General features: G+C 52.9%; 7 protein-coding genes across 7 annotated transcripts; 4 read left to right on the plus strand and 3 right to left on the minus strand.

The window, feature by feature from the left end:
- The first annotated feature begins 689 nt into the window (after positions 1 to 689).
- SETTUDRAFT_114627 (uncharacterized protein) lies at positions 690 to 2575 on the plus strand. The gene is made up of 4 exons (XM_008022934.1): positions 690 to 1010; positions 1058 to 1401; positions 1445 to 1683; positions 1728 to 2575. The coding sequence occupies exons 1-4, from the start codon at positions 820 to 822 to the stop codon at positions 2394 to 2396; spliced, it is 1443 nt and encodes a 480-aa protein (XP_008021125.1). The 5' UTR covers positions 690 to 819; the 3' UTR covers positions 2397 to 2575.
- A 529-nt stretch (positions 2576 to 3104) lies between these two features.
- On the minus strand, positions 3105 to 4668 carry SETTUDRAFT_153220 (uncharacterized protein; the record flags this gene model as incomplete). The annotated part of the gene is made up of 3 exons (XM_008022935.1): positions 3105 to 3566; positions 3836 to 4192; positions 4654 to 4668. The coding sequence occupies 3 exons, from the start codon at positions 4666 to 4668 to the stop codon at positions 3105 to 3107; spliced, it is 834 nt and encodes a 277-aa protein (XP_008021126.1).
- Positions 4669 to 5636: 968 nt separating this feature from the next.
- On the plus strand, positions 5637 to 5966 carry SETTUDRAFT_30726 (uncharacterized protein; the record flags this gene model as incomplete). Its single annotated transcript, XM_008022064.1, has 1 exon — positions 5637 to 5966. One exon carries the CDS (start codon positions 5637 to 5639, stop codon positions 5964 to 5966), a length of 330 nt encoding a protein of 109 aa, XP_008020255.1.
- A 1199-nt stretch (positions 5967 to 7165) lies between these two features.
- SETTUDRAFT_178508 (uncharacterized protein) lies at positions 7166 to 8144 on the minus strand (the record flags this gene model as incomplete). Its single annotated transcript, XM_008022936.1, has 2 exons — positions 7166 to 7926; positions 7977 to 8144. The coding sequence occupies 2 exons, from the start codon at positions 8142 to 8144 to the stop codon at positions 7225 to 7227; spliced, it is 870 nt and encodes a 289-aa protein (XP_008021127.1). The 3' UTR covers positions 7166 to 7224.
- Positions 8145 to 8987: 843 nt separating this feature from the next.
- Positions 8988 to 9535, minus strand: SETTUDRAFT_162697 (uncharacterized protein). The gene has a single exon (XM_008022937.1). It carries the CDS (start codon positions 9511 to 9513, stop codon positions 9316 to 9318), a length of 198 nt encoding a protein of 65 aa, XP_008021128.1. The 5' UTR covers positions 9514 to 9535; the 3' UTR covers positions 8988 to 9315.
- Positions 9536 to 11201: 1666 nt separating this feature from the next.
- Positions 11202 to 13869, plus strand: SETTUDRAFT_87154 (uncharacterized protein; the record flags this gene model as incomplete). Its single annotated transcript, XM_008022316.1, has 2 exons — positions 11202 to 11729; positions 11776 to 13869. 2 exons carry the CDS (start codon positions 11202 to 11204, stop codon positions 13867 to 13869), a joined length of 2622 nt encoding a protein of 873 aa, XP_008020507.1.
- Positions 13870 to 15380: 1511 nt separating this feature from the next.
- Positions 15381 to 15887, plus strand: SETTUDRAFT_162699 (uncharacterized protein). Its single transcript, XM_008022938.1, has 2 exons — positions 15381 to 15555; positions 15616 to 15887. The coding sequence occupies exons 1-2, from the start codon at positions 15454 to 15456 to the stop codon at positions 15847 to 15849; spliced, it is 336 nt and encodes a 111-aa protein (XP_008021129.1). The 5' UTR covers positions 15381 to 15453; the 3' UTR covers positions 15850 to 15887.
- The last annotated feature ends 417 nt before the right edge of the window (positions 15888 to 16304 follow it).

Genomic DNA, 16304 nt, shown 5'->3' on the forward strand with positions numbered 1-16304 from the left:
TGCTGTCCATCTGGAGAGGCTAACTGACACATGACATGACTTAGGTCCAGCGTCTTCTCTCCTCCTTCCTAGCCAAGACTAGCATAGTCATGACGTAATTGCCACGGGAGACCCACGCCCACGCACACATGTCGCGGCACTCCCGTCCATGTGGCCCACCTCACCGATGCCACGCGCCATTTACCAAACCCTGTATTGACCCCTCTACGCCGTCACACTTTCCATCCAGCTCATCCAGCTCATCCAGCTCATCAAAGACTCTCTGCCCGAGCAACTCTGTCAAAGCAACCCCGACACCCCGACACCCCTCCTAAGCACTACTAAACCCACCAATCACACTCACAAGTCTCAGCGGGCGGGGCGCCGACGAACCCAATCCACCCATGGAGCCAGAAACCTGAGCCAGTGGGTCGCCAGCGCTTACGCTGCATTTGGTAAATGGCTACTGCAACGGCATTACCTGATAGGATCCAAGTGCGCTACAACTACGCCCGACTCTGCACCTGCCCCTGTGTACGGCACTGTCTCCGGCCCTGTCTCTAGCCTATTATATTATACCCAGGTGCCAGGCCCCGCTATTTCATTATTAAACATGGCAGATGCAACCTTGAAAGAAGGATCGATGGCCATGTAGCCACTTGAAAAATCCTCGTCGTCCATTCATCCTCGGTCACCATGGCCAGTCTAACGCCTGCTACTGCTCTTCTTCTCGTAGCCATCGGCATCTTGTATGCTGCCAGGAAGTTTTGGCAGAGCAAAAATGCTTTGCCTCTGCCGCCTGGACCAAAGGGCATTCCAATCTTGGGAAATGTCAATGACATGCCCAAACCCGGCGTGCTCGAGTGCCACCACTGGCTTCAGCACAAGGACCTCTACGGCCCTATTTCCTCTGTGACTGTCATGGGCCAGACTATTGTTATCCTCAACGACCCGGCCATTGCTCTGGAGCTCCTACGTGACCGTTCAGCCATCCACTCTTCACGGCCCAGCCTCGTCTTTGCAGGTGACATGTAAGTGCGCTGGTGCATAAAGCAGTCTGGTACTGACAAGCGGATAGGGTCGGCTGGCGCCATGCCACTGCCCTAATGCCCTACGCGGACACGTGGAAGATTCATCGTAAAAACATTACTAAAATTGCGAGCACGAACACGTCGCTGTCTGTGTTTGATCGTGTTCAAGAGGCTGAAGCGGCGCATTTTCTGGTTAATCTGTTGGAGGCGCCAGAGCATCTGTTCGGCCACATCCGGAAAGAGGCTGGGGGTGTCATTCTAAAGATTACCTATGGGTACAATACGCTGCCTCACGGAGAAGATCCGCTTGTGAATCTAGCATCCAAGACTATGGACCAGTTCGCTGACGCTACGGTTCCTGGACGCTGGGCTGTTGATCTTTTCCCATTCCGTAAGTTCGCATACTGTTTGCTGGAGTATTTCTGATTCTTCAGTCAAATACCTGCCCGATTGGATGCCTGGCGCTGGCTTCAAAAAGACTGCAAAGAAAATGGCTGTTCAGTTGAAGCAATGCACCGAACAGCCGTACGAATTCGTCAAGCAGCAGATGCGTGACAAGAGACACACGCCCTCTTTCCTGTCTCAATGCATCGACGGCATTGGCACCGACCAGGAAATGGAGTTTGTCCATAAATGGGCTGCCCTGTCATTGTACCTTGGCGGCGCAGACACGGTAAGCTCACTGTACTCGACTCTCCATTCCACTAACAATCCCAGACTGTCTCATCCATCATGACCTTCTTCCTCGCCATGGTCATGTTCCCAGATGTGCAGAAGAAAGCCCAGGAAGAAATCGATCGCGTAATCGGCTCTTCCCGCCTCCCCACCAGCCGTGACCTCGAGTCACTGCCCTACATCGAGGCTGTAATGAAAGAAACACACCGATGGCATCTTGTAGCGCCCATGGGCCTCCCCCACACCAGCACCCAAGAAGACACGTGCCGCGGCTACCGCATCCCCAAAGGCTCCATCCTGCTCGCCAACAACTGGCTCTTCATGCACGATCCCGCCGTGTACCCCTCGCCCATGCAGTTCCGTCCCGAGCGCTTCCTGGCCACAGCGACACATACCCCGGAACCAGATCCCCGGAGCCACATCTTCGGCTACGGCCGTCGAATATGTCCAGGCCGGCATGTAGCCGATAACGCGCTATTTGTCACCATTGCCCAGACCCTGGCCGTGTTTGAAATTACCAAGGCTCTGGATGCCGCGGGTCGTGTCCTGGAGCCTGACGTCAGGTTTGAGCCTGGCACTGTTAGTCATGCCGCTCCGTTTCCATGCGACATCCGGCCTCGGTCCCAGATGCATGAGGAGCTGGTGAGGGATACTGAAAAAAGGTTTCCGTATGAGGAGAGCGATGCCAAGGAATTGGAGGCCATGTGGTAGTTGTTTGGAAATTTCAGTTGCAACTTGGCGTGGCGTGGTGTTGCGTGGTGTGGCGTGAGGTGACATGGTAATGAATGAGTGGATGGTTCTGAGGTGGGAGGGATGGTATTCCGTGAAATAAGAGATGAAGTAATATTTGTGTACCTGGCAGGTAATAGGAGGCTGTTCAAGTTTGTCGTGGTATTATCACAAGTCATACCCACCCTCCTTTGCGTAACAACAGAAAATCATAAGAGATGAAGCACTATATACATAGACTTTCCACATACAATCTATAATGTGGCCCTGATATGATGCATATGGGATAAATTCAAGAGTTACCAACATGTCATTCAGAAAAAGATGAGAAGACCCAAAACTGAAGCTAAAATTACGTGCAAGACTTTTTTTCTCCAGTGCAAAAAAGGACCAAAGAAGAAATCGTTAAGATGGAAAAAGAAAAGAAAGGAAAAGAAAAGAAATAAGGAAAAAAACTGCGTGAAATCCCGTTCCACGCATCCAAACTCCCCCACCCGCTCTCCTTCCACACTTGGTCCAGAAATAAAAGAAATAGTAAAAACCCTCCCCACCCACCACCCTGGTTCAAGCAAATACAAATATTATACAACCCCCAATCTTACACTTTTACCTCACATTCCTCTCCCTCACGCCACTCCACTCCACCACCACGCACCACCACCACCCCTACACACTCTCCTACACAGAGCCTCAGAACGCGTCGGCCTCCCTCCTCACAAACCCAATGACCCAGTACACGCCGCTCGCGAGTCCCGCGCCCAGCAACGGTCCGACCCAGTAGACCCAATGGTACTCCAAAAACCCATTTAGCACTGCGGGGCCAAAGCTCCTTGCTGGATTCAAACTGCCGCCGGAGAAGAAGACGGTGCTAATCTGCGTAATAAACAGCGCAAGGCCAATGTACATTGGTTTCGCGCTGCTGCCTTCCAGCATGAGGATGGTCAGGATGAGTTGGAAGGTTGCAAAGGTTTCGAGCAGCACGGCTTGTCCGATGGAGGTGCTGGGCGAGATGGTCGTGTCGATGGTCAGCGGCGTGGGGATCAGTGTGGAGACGAGGGCGGCGGCGGTGGCGGCCGCCACGAGCTGTGCGAGGATCGTGTGCAGTGCGCGGTGCCAGTGGATTTTTCGCGTGAGCACTAGCGCCGTTGTTACCTGGGGGAGGGGTTAGTTGTTTGTGTGGTGCATGGGACGGGGGGGTTGGGGTGAAGTGAAGGATTACTGTAGTATCGAGTCCACAGTAATAATCACAGTCAAAGAAAGGCATCAGACAGACATGCATCTATCCATCCAACACAAGATTATTCCATCCAAGAAAGATGGGAGACAGGAAGAAAACTTACAGCTGGGTTCTGCCATTTACACACCGTTAGTCAAAGCACGCTTCAACATGAGGTAAAACCAGGGCAAAAAAAAAAACTTACAAATTTCGCACCGCTAATGTCTGCGAAAATCGCCACGTTGACCGCAAGCGACATGCTGAATGCAAGCGAGATGTAGAGTAATTTGAGTAGGTCGGGCGGTGGTGTCGCTCCCGCTTTCAAACCACTGCTATTGCTGTTGCTGCTGCTGCTGGACGTGGAGTTTACGGCAATCTGGGCGGCGGTAAAGGCCATGAAGAGGAACATGAAGGTGCCAATGAGTTCGCCGATGAAGGCTGCGATTTCGGTGCGGAACGTCGTGGTGCGAGGCGTTGTCGACTCGTCGGTGGATGGGGCTTTGAGGGACGAAGTGGTGATGGTGTGGAAGGGGAGGATGGAGGGTTTGGATTTTTCATCCGACTGGAGGTCTTTGAGGATAGACATTTTGGCCTTGGTTCTGTCGTTCTTGTTGGTGGTGGTGGTGGTGGTGGTATCGTTATTCTTGTGGTCGTTGTGAGGCCTGCTACCCAGCGAGGGATAAGAAGAAAGAGGGCGAATATGAACCGGCTCAGCGAGCACTTGAAATAAAGAGGATCTCGACAATAAAAAAGCCGAAGAAGAAGAAGATGATGAAGAAGCAGAAGCACGGTTATCGTTGTCACCGTTGCTGCTGCTGCTGTTGTTGCAGTTGCAGCCTCCGCGTTTCCCACACCCCATACAACGCGTATTTGAAGTCTCGGGATGCAACATGCCATGCATCCTCATGTTCGCCCTGTGCATGCGTACTTTACCGGCAGCTGAGGGGAGCGCCTGAAAAGGGAGATTCAAGACGTCTGCGTACCCGGTGTAAACATGCAAAGCCCCCCCCCCCCCCCCCGAACCGGCTTGTCCCGCATGGCGCCAAACATGGAGGCGTCACCCTGTCTGCATTAGGGCCATACGCGTTCGGATTATGAAGGCATCTACCCAAGTTAAATCACCTGTTCTAGGTAAGAGCTAGTGAAAGTAAAAGCAAAAGCAAAAGCAAAAGCAAAAAAAAGAAGAAGAGGAAATTTGACACTGGCTTAATAGCTAGATCTGTGGAAACTATCATATCATAGAACTATGATTGCTCAACTTCCCACCATCTGCGTTATCTCAGCCCATTCTTCACTTGAGATTCTTTTTTTTCTCCAGCGCAGGCATACTTGGCCGTACGATAAGACAGCATGACGGGATTTCCCTTACGCAATCGCCTCGATACCCCTCCCCCCCCTCTCTCCCATGAGGCCACGAACACGCGTCTAGGCGCTTAATTCCCAGGCTTTAGACGGATCCTGCTCCCATGGCACCACGCCATTTGCATTGATATCCAAGGCGCGTAGTGTGCCCCAAGCATACGGAAGCCCGCAAAAATCCTGCCCAACACCCCCCCGTCTTGGGTTCAACTCTCACCTGACAGATGTGTTCGAAACGATGGTCAGTTCCAAGCATTGGTGGTGTTGCGAGTGTGCTGCGCCCCCTATTTTTGGTCATATTTAGGGTCCAGGATGAGGAGAAGATGGGCCGACACGATGGTTACAGAATAAAGGGCCTGTCAAATAACGTGTGTCAGGTGTGCGAGTCGTGATAGAGTGGCCTGGAAACGAGGGACGAGTAATTCGCTTTTGCTGCATTGCATGAAGACACCTGGGTCCGAGAACAAGCGTATTTGCTCATTCCGATATGAATACCGCAGTGCGCGAAAAGATCAAAGACATTGCTTGTAGCAAGAAACTCGGCTCGTCTTACGTGTGACTAGGTTCGGTGAGCCTTCTATCATCTGCCCATTAGACATACCTGAGCATTACGCTCAAGCTCATGATTTGGAATATAGCGAGCCAAGATGGCCTTATTCCAATACGCTGTGTACCGAGACTGTGGCGTTGCCGCTGTATGCCTGTGCCAATCACCCGTCCTGCCTGCTTACGCTATACTTCTGTCATCCATTGTTCCACCTTGGATCTTGGCCCTCCTGCCGCAGGCCATATGGCAACTTGGAGGTATGACTGTAACTGCACGGGTTGTGGGTGATGTGAAAGGAGGTGCCAGACATACCAAGTCACACTTCATCATCACGTTGAAAGCTCCTCCTCAACACACCATGCTTAGAGTGAGGCTCCGCGTGCAGTTTTCCCGTACTGTCCAAGTAACTGCCTTGCGTATGACCAGCTGAACGCTATCCACTCTCCTGTGCCAATGTGCTTCATCAGTGTGTTGTGTACAGGCATAGCTAACTAACTGACTAGCGTGTAGTGTCAGAAAGAAAGGCGCATGGAGGACTATGAAACGATCGGCAGTGGAGCCGGACCGAATCCGCTACGATTTGCGCGTCGGTGCGGTAGAGGAACGAGATAGTCTTGCATCTCGGCTCCTGAAGCACATGGATTTTCCGCAATATCGATGCCGCTGCACCCTCATCAGGCCGGCGGGGCTGCTGACGTGAGACGGATGACGTCAGATTGCGACTCCCGGCGGAAACTATGTTGCCGCGTGGGGTCAATGCCGCGTACTTTGTTTCGCTGCACGCACTAGATGGGGAGCATGAGAACTATAGCGACATGTACTATAGGCCTCGAGTCGCGCGGTACCTGCCGTCCGTATCGTGGAGAAGCAGAAGCAGGGGGGGGTGGTTACTATCTTCTGGTACCTGGATGATGCCAAGCTGAAACTAGATTCAAACAGGCCTAGTACCGTGTCCTCTCACACACACATCGACCTTTCTTCCATCCCCTTGACCCGCTGAGTTCCTCACCATTGCGAAGTGCCAAGCTTGAGGACGCGTCTTTTGCGGCGACCCAACAGCGGATTTACAGCTGCTGCCATCGACTGGCAGCAGGCGACACGTTCGGTATGCCTATTTATCGTTAATAGCCTTTCGTTACATGAAGGCCTGTTTCACCTAAGCATCTATTAAAGCCCTGGATCCCGGGCAAATCTTATACGTGATACCTTAGCTACTGAGGCCTAGATAATGTCCTGAAACGGATTGGCATGTTGGACCAGTGGCTAGTACGGAATCAGTTGTCTGTCCTTTGGACCCAAACCAGACTGTGTACAGAGTGGAGGGGCTGAGATTGTTGCAACTGTTGCAGCAATAGGACCACGAGCACTTATGGAGAAGATAGGGTTGTTCATCACGTGTAGTTCTTCAGAGATTATCTGTTGTCGATTCAGGTCAATTGCGACTACAACTCGTCGTATAATTCTGTTTCTGCAATGTCCGTCTAGTATTGTAAAGCGCGATGTACGGTCACCTTCAAGCACGTGTAAAGAAATACCGATGCGTAAAACCACTCTCCTTTGACACACCAGGTGACCATTATTCAATCTATCCATGGACATCCTTTTCCATGTACTAAATGATGATATTGCGCCATATGAGAACCAGTAATAGTCTTATAGACTGTAATCTACTTACAACCGCTCTCTCCCTATATTTTCATTTGCTCTTCCACATGAATACCATACACCTGAAACGGAAAGTCCTCTAGACTCCATCTCATTTCCGCCACTCCATCCTCCGACATCATACGGCCATCAGGACCCACAACAGGGCCCTTCTCACCGCCCTCAATCCTCCTCCCATAATCAGGTACATTTCCATCTTCCTCTGTCCTCCCCATGAGTACATCCATCTCCCGTCCCCTGCACACTTCCACCAGTCCCGGATGCGGCACCCACACAACACGCATGCCCGCACGCCTCGCCGCCTCAACACCCGCAATCGAATCTTCGAATACAAGGCACTCTTGCGGTTCGAGTGCTTGCTCTCCACGTGCCTTTCTCGTAGCATTCAGCCGTTTCAGCGCTAGCAGAAATATATCGGGCTCGGGCTTCTTCTTGCTATCCGACATTTCTGCATCGTCGCCGAAGACATGGAATGCGGGATCGTCAAAGGCAGTTGTGATATTTGGTAGATTCGATGTCTTGAGCACGAATTTGGTGCGCCCTGCGGAGCTGGCGAGTAGAAGCGACATAGGCGGTGACGTCTTCGTTTTCAGTGTAGTGAGAAGTTGATCTACGCCTGGCAGGGCTTTGCTATTTTTGAAAAGATGCTTATATTTGCTTTCTTTTTCAGCCCATTCCTCGCGTGTAAGGGGTACTTGTGCCCATGCTAAGAGACGGTTGGTGCCCTGGATACACAGTTAGTAGCTTAGAAATCTGATTTCTGTGTGCAACGTACTTGCAAGCCTCTGCTCTGCTGTGTAGCCTTGATACTCCAAGGATAGTCGGGCCTGCCATACTCGTGGAGAATGTTATTGTAGATATCGGTGTAGATATCTTCCGAGTTGATCAGCGTGCCGTCTACATCGAAGATGCATGCCCAGATTGGTGGGAGCTGCTGCGCCATGACCAATTCATTTGTCCATGCAGACGTATGTTGCTGAAATGCAGATGCAGACTGCTAGGACATGTGCATGTAGTACGCGCTACCCCGCATGCACTAACCAGACTTGGAATAACTCACCTACGCCCCTCTCAACGCTGAACCCCTTTTTTCAGCTCTATGTTCTCGTTCTCAGCTTTTTGTTCTCGACTTCATTTCACGTCTCACCTATCATTAGGAGTTTGGGATGTGGTTGAATACTGTTGCATCGCAACGGAGATGATGCCAACACAGTACGGCTGCATCTGATTCAGCTCCCAGATCCCAATTAAGGAGCTGTTTGAATATCATCTGCGAAATTTGTCTTTGCGAGTATGTTTGATTGTCCGTACTAGTAAGCACTTTGGATTCCTCCATGTAAACATTCTTATACTTTATTGACAGCCATCATCTCTCAAACACCTCTCAACAACCAATGAACAATCTCAAGACTCAGCAGGATACTTCGCCGTTGGGGCATGCAACAGTCTTAGTAGGCGCTAGAGGAACGTCTAACCTAAAAGTCAAAATTTACGCCGACGCCACTGTTCTCTTCCAGAATCAACGACATGCCTTTTGTGACGAACTTATCCAAAAACCACGCCTTTTCACTGCAGGAGCATGGCACCGGTTGTCGTAACTGGCTCTTACAGAGACTCTCAGATTGATAGCTTCAAGGTCAGACCGCCTCTTGCTATTTTGTTACTGTCATGGCTTGATAAGAATAATTAGAGGACTTGGGCCTGCTGCACGGATATCGGAGAACGGGTCCAGGTCCAAGTGCCCAACACAGACAACCAAGGGCCGTGCAACAGTGTTCCAGAAGCGGCCGTACACGCATCTGTCGAAATATGATGCTCCAGATATGAAAGAAAGCGTTCGCATTGCGTGTCCGTTCAATGACTTCCCCCAAAACTCGTCCTTAACACTAGCTTGAGCGGAACGGAAAGACGGATGGCCCCATGCACAAAGTATGTGCAGCCTACTGTCAGGTAACACAGCGACGTCGGCATGCACGACAAGATGCTGACGCAAAACTCAATTCAAGCCCTATTTTGGCGACGAGAAATGGAGTGTGAATACGGGGGCCAATCGAGAGTGGAGACACGCTAGACCCCTAAGTACTTACTGACTAGCGAATTTTGCTTGGGAGGCATCACACAGCAACTCTGTATGTATGTGTGTGTGTGCATGGTACACCTGGTTGTTGGGCCTTGGCTTGGCAAACGCGATAGTCCGAGGGAGGTTCAGCCACAGCAGGAGATTGCACCGCGAGATTCGGAGTGCTGTCATTGGATGGAGGCATTGCCAACCATGAAGCTCGCTCCTTTCCAATGCTCGGCCTGCTCGGCATTATGCCCCCAAAGAAGGACAACAGGCTGCGATATACTTTGGACTAGAGCTGCCAGCAATGTATCTTGCCTTGGGGGCCAAAGAGGGGATATGTCCAAGAGCATTTGTGCGCATGTGACGTGGTCGGCGGTGCAAACCAGCATGCAAAACTCCATCATATCAGTCCACTATGTCCACTGTCCCGAGCGTTTTCGGCAGCTGATCCGGTGAATATGGGGCAGCGGGGAGAAGAGTAGACAAACTAGGGCGTAGTGTCGGAGGGTGGTCGCTCGTGCAGTAGCGAAATGGGGGCGCCGTTGGCAGGGCTGGCTGAGCAAGGGACCGAACGGGCGTGGCTAAGAGTCACATGGCAGGACAGAATGAGCTTTTGTCATTTCGCGTGCAGTTGGGGTGCCTGAGGCGCCATGTAAGTATGCAGCAAAAGGCCAGTTCTGTACCGTACCTGTCCAGGCTTGGCAAGGCTTTGGCGGCAGCATATCTCACCAGCAAAGCCACAGGCGGCTCGGGCGAGCTCCTGGGGCCTTACTTCGCTGCCATGAGATTGCAAGGATGGAGCATACGATGCCCCTCGTCTCACCCAATGCCGAGTCGACGGCGTATCTATCGACCCGCTGCGTTGCATCCATCGGCCGAGAGAGTCGGAGTGAAGCTGCCAAGGTGCAAAGATGATACTGGATCGAGTGGGATCGCGATTCTGACCTCGCACCCACGCTGCCAACTGGCCGGGCTAGCAGGAGCCGCGTGACTAAGCAGCGACGGTGCGGCCAAGCCAATCCCAGGGTCCGACCCACGCGACGGTTGCTATACTTAGTCGTCTGATGCTGATGCCCTGCGAGGCATTCTCGACACGGCAACGCTGCCACTCCAACTGGTTCCTGGCAGCGCTAGCATGACAGGTTCACTCAATAGTGGCGGCGCATCCCGGACCCTGCGATCGACGCCCGCCGGTGGGGTGACAAGAGACAGCCACGACTATGGCCCCCTCCCGACTGCCGCCTCTGCCAAACCGTCTGACGCACTGGGCCAACCCACTCCGAGGCGATATTTCACGAGGAAATAAATTAACCGCGTGTCTAGTCCCGCTGCTCATTGGCCGCGATAAGCCGCGAGACGTATCCGGCAATACCAAGCAACGGGACGACTGCCCTAAGCGAGCACTAGCAAGATAGCAACAGGCCGCCTCGTCCTGTTTTGCAAGTCAGCTGCAATACGGAAACCCGACTATTGAATCGTTGCAGTTTGCTAGTCCAACTACCGACCCTGCTGCACTGAGTCGTCACAATGCGGGAGCGATCTTACCGGGGGCATCATGGGGGCCTTGGATCTGGATGCATTGCTGCCTCGACATATTGCAAGCATCTCTCTATATATATCCCCTGAGATGCCGTTGATCGTCCTCAGGCTTGCTTGACAAGGCACTTCTTTCTGCCTGGCAGCCCTCTTCTCGATACTGTCTCGCTCCGCCATTCGTTCCAGTATCTTTTGAGTGTTCCAATGAAGCGCAACCGAGCGTCCCGGCTGGCCTTCAGCCCGTTGCTCTTGATCTTGTCTTTGGCATGTCAAGCCAGTGCACAGGACCCCACCTCGTCCACTCCTCCCAGCAGCACTGGGGATCCAGCGCCCAAGATAGGATGGCAGTCTGAGGGCTGTTATACCGACAGTGTCCAGGGAAGGTCGCTGTCGGTTGGAATGGGCGTTGCTGGAGCCATGACCAATGCAAAATGCAAGGACGCGTGCCGAGCAGCAGGTTTCATACTGGCTGGCACCGAGTACGCCGGCGAGTGTTACTGCGACAATCAAATAAGGAACAGCGGCAAACCGGCGCCTGATGGCGAGACTGGATGCAACATGGCCTGCAATGGAAATGCCACGGAAATGTGCGGTGGTCCTGACCGTTTGACCTTTTGGAAGTTCTACACGGGCACAGAAACGAGCACGTCATCGACTGCTGCTTCTGCTACTCCCGATCCGACTGCTTCACCATCAGCGTCAGCATCTACCACTAGCCAATCTAGTGCAGCACCCGCCCCTACTGGACTTCCCACAGGCTTCGAGTACAAGGGTTGCTATGTCGATGGACCCGGATTCCGTATCCTCAACAACCAACAGCCCGATGACCAGAGCATGACAATCGCATCATGTGCCAGCCGATGCGCCCAGGCTGGATATGAGATTGCTGCTATGGAGTATAGCTACCAGTGCTTCTGTGATAATGCGGTGAGTATCGCCAGCATCTTTTGTAGCCAATTGCTAATTCGAACAGATCCGCATGGGAGGCAAACTTGCTGATAATGACTCGGAATGCAACACCAAGTGCGCTGGAAACCAGGACGAATGGTGCGGAGGCCCCAACAGGATGAGCATCTACTCCAGCCAAGACCCCATCAAGGTTATTCAACAGCCTAAGCCTATTGAAAAGGTTGGCGACTGGGTATATCAAGGCTGCATTACCGATCAAGGCGATGACAACAGAGTGTTCCCATGGAAGCTCGTCAACCAGACCGGCAACTCTCCAGAATGGTGCCTTAGCAAATGCCAGCAATTCGGCTACATGGCAGCGGGAATGGAGTATGGCGAGGAATGCTACTGCGGAGATCTTGACGGTATCGAGAGGAGTGGCTCAACGTCTGCCCCAGAGTCTGATTGCGCCACCTCATGCCCCGGACAGCCTGAGGCGCTCTGCGGCCAAGGCAACCGTCTGAGCTGGTACAAGTACACCGGCGACCCACTTTACGTATGGAACTATCCTCAAGGCAACGGAGCTGGACGTTACGAATTCCTCGTTGGTGGCCCAATTATTCCTTTGATCTCACAGCCTTCCATCACCGGCAAGGTGTCCTTCCTGGAGAAATACGGAACTGGAGAGCCCAACACGACTGGAGCTTACGAATTCGATCCTTCCATCGGAGGCGACATCTTCCATGCTTTCCGCGAGCTGACTGGTATCAAGACGGACATCTTTTGTGCTGCAGGACTGACTCTGCCGGACCGTGCTGGCCGCCAGATCAACATCGGTGGATGGTCTACCGATTCGCTCTTCGGAGTACGCATTTACTGGCCAGACGGAGAACTCGGTGTCAACGGCACAAACAACTGGCAAGAAGATGTCAACGCTGTGAAGCTGCAGCAAGGTCGCTGGTACCCCACCGGTCTGCTCATGGCCAATGGTTCGATGCTGATCGTCGGTGGCGAGGACGGCTCCAACGGTCCTGCAGTGCCAAACATGGAGATCTTGCCTAAGGCCGGGCCAATCAAACACGCCCAGTACCTGCAAGACACCGACCCATTCAACCTGTACCCCTTCCTGGTAGTCTTGCCATCGGGTGGTATCTTTATCCAATACTACAACGAAGCACGCATCCTCGACGAGGTCACCCTGGACACAGTCAAGATTCTGCCAAACGCTCCAGGTGCCGTCAATGATGCCAGCGGAGGCCGAACCTACCCACTTGAAGGTACTCAAGTTCTTCTTCCCCAATACTACCCCTACGATGCACCTCTCGAGGTCCTCATCTGTGGTGGCGCATCTAGGGCGCCCAGGTGGGGTCTTGATAACTGTGTTAGCATTGAGCCAGATGTGGCTAACCCTGAGTGGACGATTGAGCGTATGCCATCTCGTCGTGTCATGTCTTGCATGGCAACGCTGCCTGATGGAACTTACCTCATCCTCAACGGAGCTGAACTCGGCGAGGCTGGCTTTGGTCTTGCGGACCAATCCAACTTGAATGCCATCTTGTATGACTCGAGGAAGCCCAAGCACCAGCGCATGAGCATCATGGCCAATACAACCATCCCGCGCATGTACCACTCAGAGGCAGTCGTCATGGATGATGGAAGGGTCCTGGTATCTGGCTCCGACCCCGAGGACAACAAGCACCCGCAAGAGCACCGATTGGAGGTTTTCCTGCCACCATACCTACTCTCCGGAATCGCGCAGCCGACATTCGACCTGCCTCAGAACGACTGGATCTGGGAGACGGACTACTCTTTCACCGTCACGTCTACCCCCGGTGGTGCCATCAAGGTATCGCTTATGGGAGCCGAGTCCAGTACACATGGTAGCTCCATGGGTGCACGCATTCTCTTCCCTAGCGTATCCTGCTCGGGTAACAGCTGCACCGTCAAGGCGCCCAAGGGTCCATACATTGCGCCATTGGGTTGGTACCGCATGTTCGTCCTCGCTGGAGACACGCCGTCTCATGCCAAGTGGGTGCGAATTGGTGGTGACCCGGCTGGGCTAGGAAACTGGCCTAACTTTGACGCGTTCCAGCCCTTGCCAGGTGTCGGACCAGTGGGTGCGGCTAGCGGAGCAACAAGCAGATCCAACGCCACTGTTGCTCGCCGCTTCATCGGTTGAAGCACCGTCGATTGGCCTGCTTAATGTTTATTTTGTTAATGACGACATGTGGGGGGTTTATTCATTGCCGTGAGAGCCCGGCACTTCTTTCTCTTTGTTACCATTGCTGCATTACTGGGCAACAACCAGTCGCTTGACTGCATAGTCGTAGTCGTAATCTTAATCATTTCCAACGACATCGATTGTGCCTGTTTGATCTGCCTGAGCACGGCAACCGTCCCAGTCTGTGCTTTCTTGTATCCATCCAACCCACCCCTGAATTTCTGTTCCAAGGGTTCGGGATCTCGAACGTACGGTGAGCTGCTGTGTCGTGTCAACGGTCAAGGCGCATCAACGAAGAAGGCAAGCCGAGGTCGAAGCGGCGGTGAATCTCATACGCCCGTGTTTGTGCTGCCGCCAATCCTGCCTCTTCCTCACCATGAGTCTGTTATGAAGATCCCGTTGGTATCCTTTGGTTGCGGACGCCGTCTGTTTTGGCGGCATCGCGACATGATTCTGGAAGCGGCCGATCTAATACCAGCCGTGATAAGGCAAGGTACACGGACGTGTTCGTGGCATGCATGCCGACAATGCAGCCAACACCGGACGGTAAGCGCGGGTAAAGTGACCTTTTCCGTGTCAGAATGTTGGCGATTGCAGCGCAGGAGGTTTGGTTGGGGGAGCGTAGCGAGACCAAGAAGCGACCAAAATGACCAGCACCACTCATGTGGCGAGTCTGTTGCGGATCATACGATGGGGCGAACCAACTCCCCGTCACGATGCATGTCGGCTGACCGAGGAATTGCAATTGCAGCGGTACACGCATGCGTTAGATTGTATCGCGGCTATAGGGAAATTAAGGCAGCTCTTGCTTCGCTCGCATCCGCTGCGGGGAAAGACGGTGCGCGTCTTAGCGTAGTCACGTGCACTTACTTTCTCAGCTGTGACGACGGCCCTATGCCTATCCACGCCTTCGCCGATTGGAAACACGAGCGTATCAATCTCATCGACTAGCCTCGGGCTACATGCCCTCCTCCAACAAATACTGACCAGCACCTGTGTCGTCAGCAAATCACGGTCTTGGATAGGCGCGGTCTTCCGCCCGTCATCCCGTCGTCCCGTCTCCCGCACACCATACGTACCCAACCCTCAAATATAGGCGTCTCGTGCTCTAGTAAGACCCAATGCGAACTCTATCTAGCCAAATTCTCGGAATATTCACATAAACACCAACCAGACTGTCGACAGGGTATCTTGGCGGTTGTTGTCTCGGACCCGATAACACTTGTAGCACGACTCAGACGTGAGCAGCCATCTCGATACGCTGGAGCACTCCACCAACCCGATGGCGTGCGCTGTCAGACACTAAATCGGCCGCTCCCGAAAGACGCCCGGCCGTAATCAATTCGGGTGAGCTGCACATGGAACTGACTTGATTGGACAGACTGCCTAAAGAATGCCAGCCTAACCAACCCAGTGCCCATCACTTGATACGCCTCCGTCGTCGGTACTTAGTGAATTCCCCGCGACCTTTTCAGGGCACGCCGCCAGGCACTCCGAACGAAAAACTGGGCCTACCTCGCTTTCCCAGTAGCGATCACAACAATGTCGTCGTCAAATGATGCGTTGGAGACCAATGCAGATGGCTATGATGATCCTGCAACTGATGGAGGGGCTAGCAGCTCTGGCCCGGCGCTCGAAGTCGATGTGCGTTCCCTCCCCCAGATTCTGAAACGATAAGCTTGTCTGACAGACAGGTCTCGATAGAGTGAGGAGCAGAGCGACGAGCGCGACTCTGCTCTTGGTGACAACCGGTCTTCTTATACCATGTCCGCGACGTCTTCCGTCTTCAACTTTCGCTATGAAAACGGCCGACGGTACCACGCTTACTGCGAGGGCAAGTATCCAGTGCCCAATGACGAGGTTTGCTCCCATGCTACCACCGTCCCAGGCAGAACAGCTGCTCACGCCGTTGTGCTAGACCGAGGCCGACAGACTTGATCTCCAACATCATGCCTTCCGCCTCAGCCTCGACGGTAAGTTGTATCGGGCGCCGATCCCCAAACATGTACAAAACGTCCTCGATGTGGGATGTGGCACTGGCATATGGACAATTGAGTTCGCTGACGAGCATCCGTCCTCGAGGATTCTCGGCACCGACCTGAGTCCCATCCAGCCAGTCCAGTTGCCACCCAACTGCGAGTTTCTGATCGATGACTGCGAGCAAGAATGGATCTTCCACGAGCAATTCGACTTCATCCACACGCGCGCCATGGTTATTATTATTATTATTATTATTATTCTAGTTTAACGTCCTTTTTCAGCCCGAAGGGCTATATAAGACGTGTAGGGTTTTTAGGCCTACAAGTATCTAAGTAGGTTGTTTCTAGCTACAATATTTAGGAGGGGTTTTAACTAGATGAAGGTGAGGCTCGTAGCCTATTGGTTGGTAGGTA

This window comes from Exserohilum turcica, assembly GCF_000359705.1.
Source record: "Exserohilum turcica Et28A unplaced genomic scaffold SETTUscaffold_1, whole genome shotgun sequence".
In the NCBI taxonomy this organism is placed as follows: Eukaryota; Fungi; Ascomycota; class Dothideomycetes; order Pleosporales; family Pleosporaceae; genus Exserohilum; species Exserohilum turcicum.

Excerpts from the sequence above, each read along its gene's own strand:
- SETTUDRAFT_114627 (XM_008022934.1), top strand. The coding sequence starts at position 820 with ATGCCCAAACCCGGCGTGCTCGAGTGCCACCACTGGCTTCAGCACAAG. Across the intron at positions 1,402-1,444 it reads TGTTGATCTTTTCCCATTCC|TCAAATACCTGCCCGATTGG; the intron begins GTAAGTTCGCAT and ends CTGATTCTTCAG. Across the intron at positions 1,684-1,727 it reads ACCTTGGCGGCGCAGACACG|ACTGTCTCATCCATCATGAC; the intron begins GTAAGCTCACTG and ends TAACAATCCCAG.
- SETTUDRAFT_162699 (XM_008022938.1), top strand. The coding sequence starts at position 15,454 with ATGTCGTCGTCAAATGATGCGTTGGAGACCAATGCAGATGGCTATGAT. Across the intron at positions 15,556-15,615 it reads GCCCGGCGCTCGAAGTCGAT|AGTGAGGAGCAGAGCGACGA; the intron begins GTGCGTTCCCTC and ends AGGTCTCGATAG.
- SETTUDRAFT_162697 (XM_008022937.1), bottom strand. The coding sequence starts at position 9,513 with ATGCCGAGCAGGCCGAGCATTGGAAAGGAGCGAGCTTCATGGTTGGCA.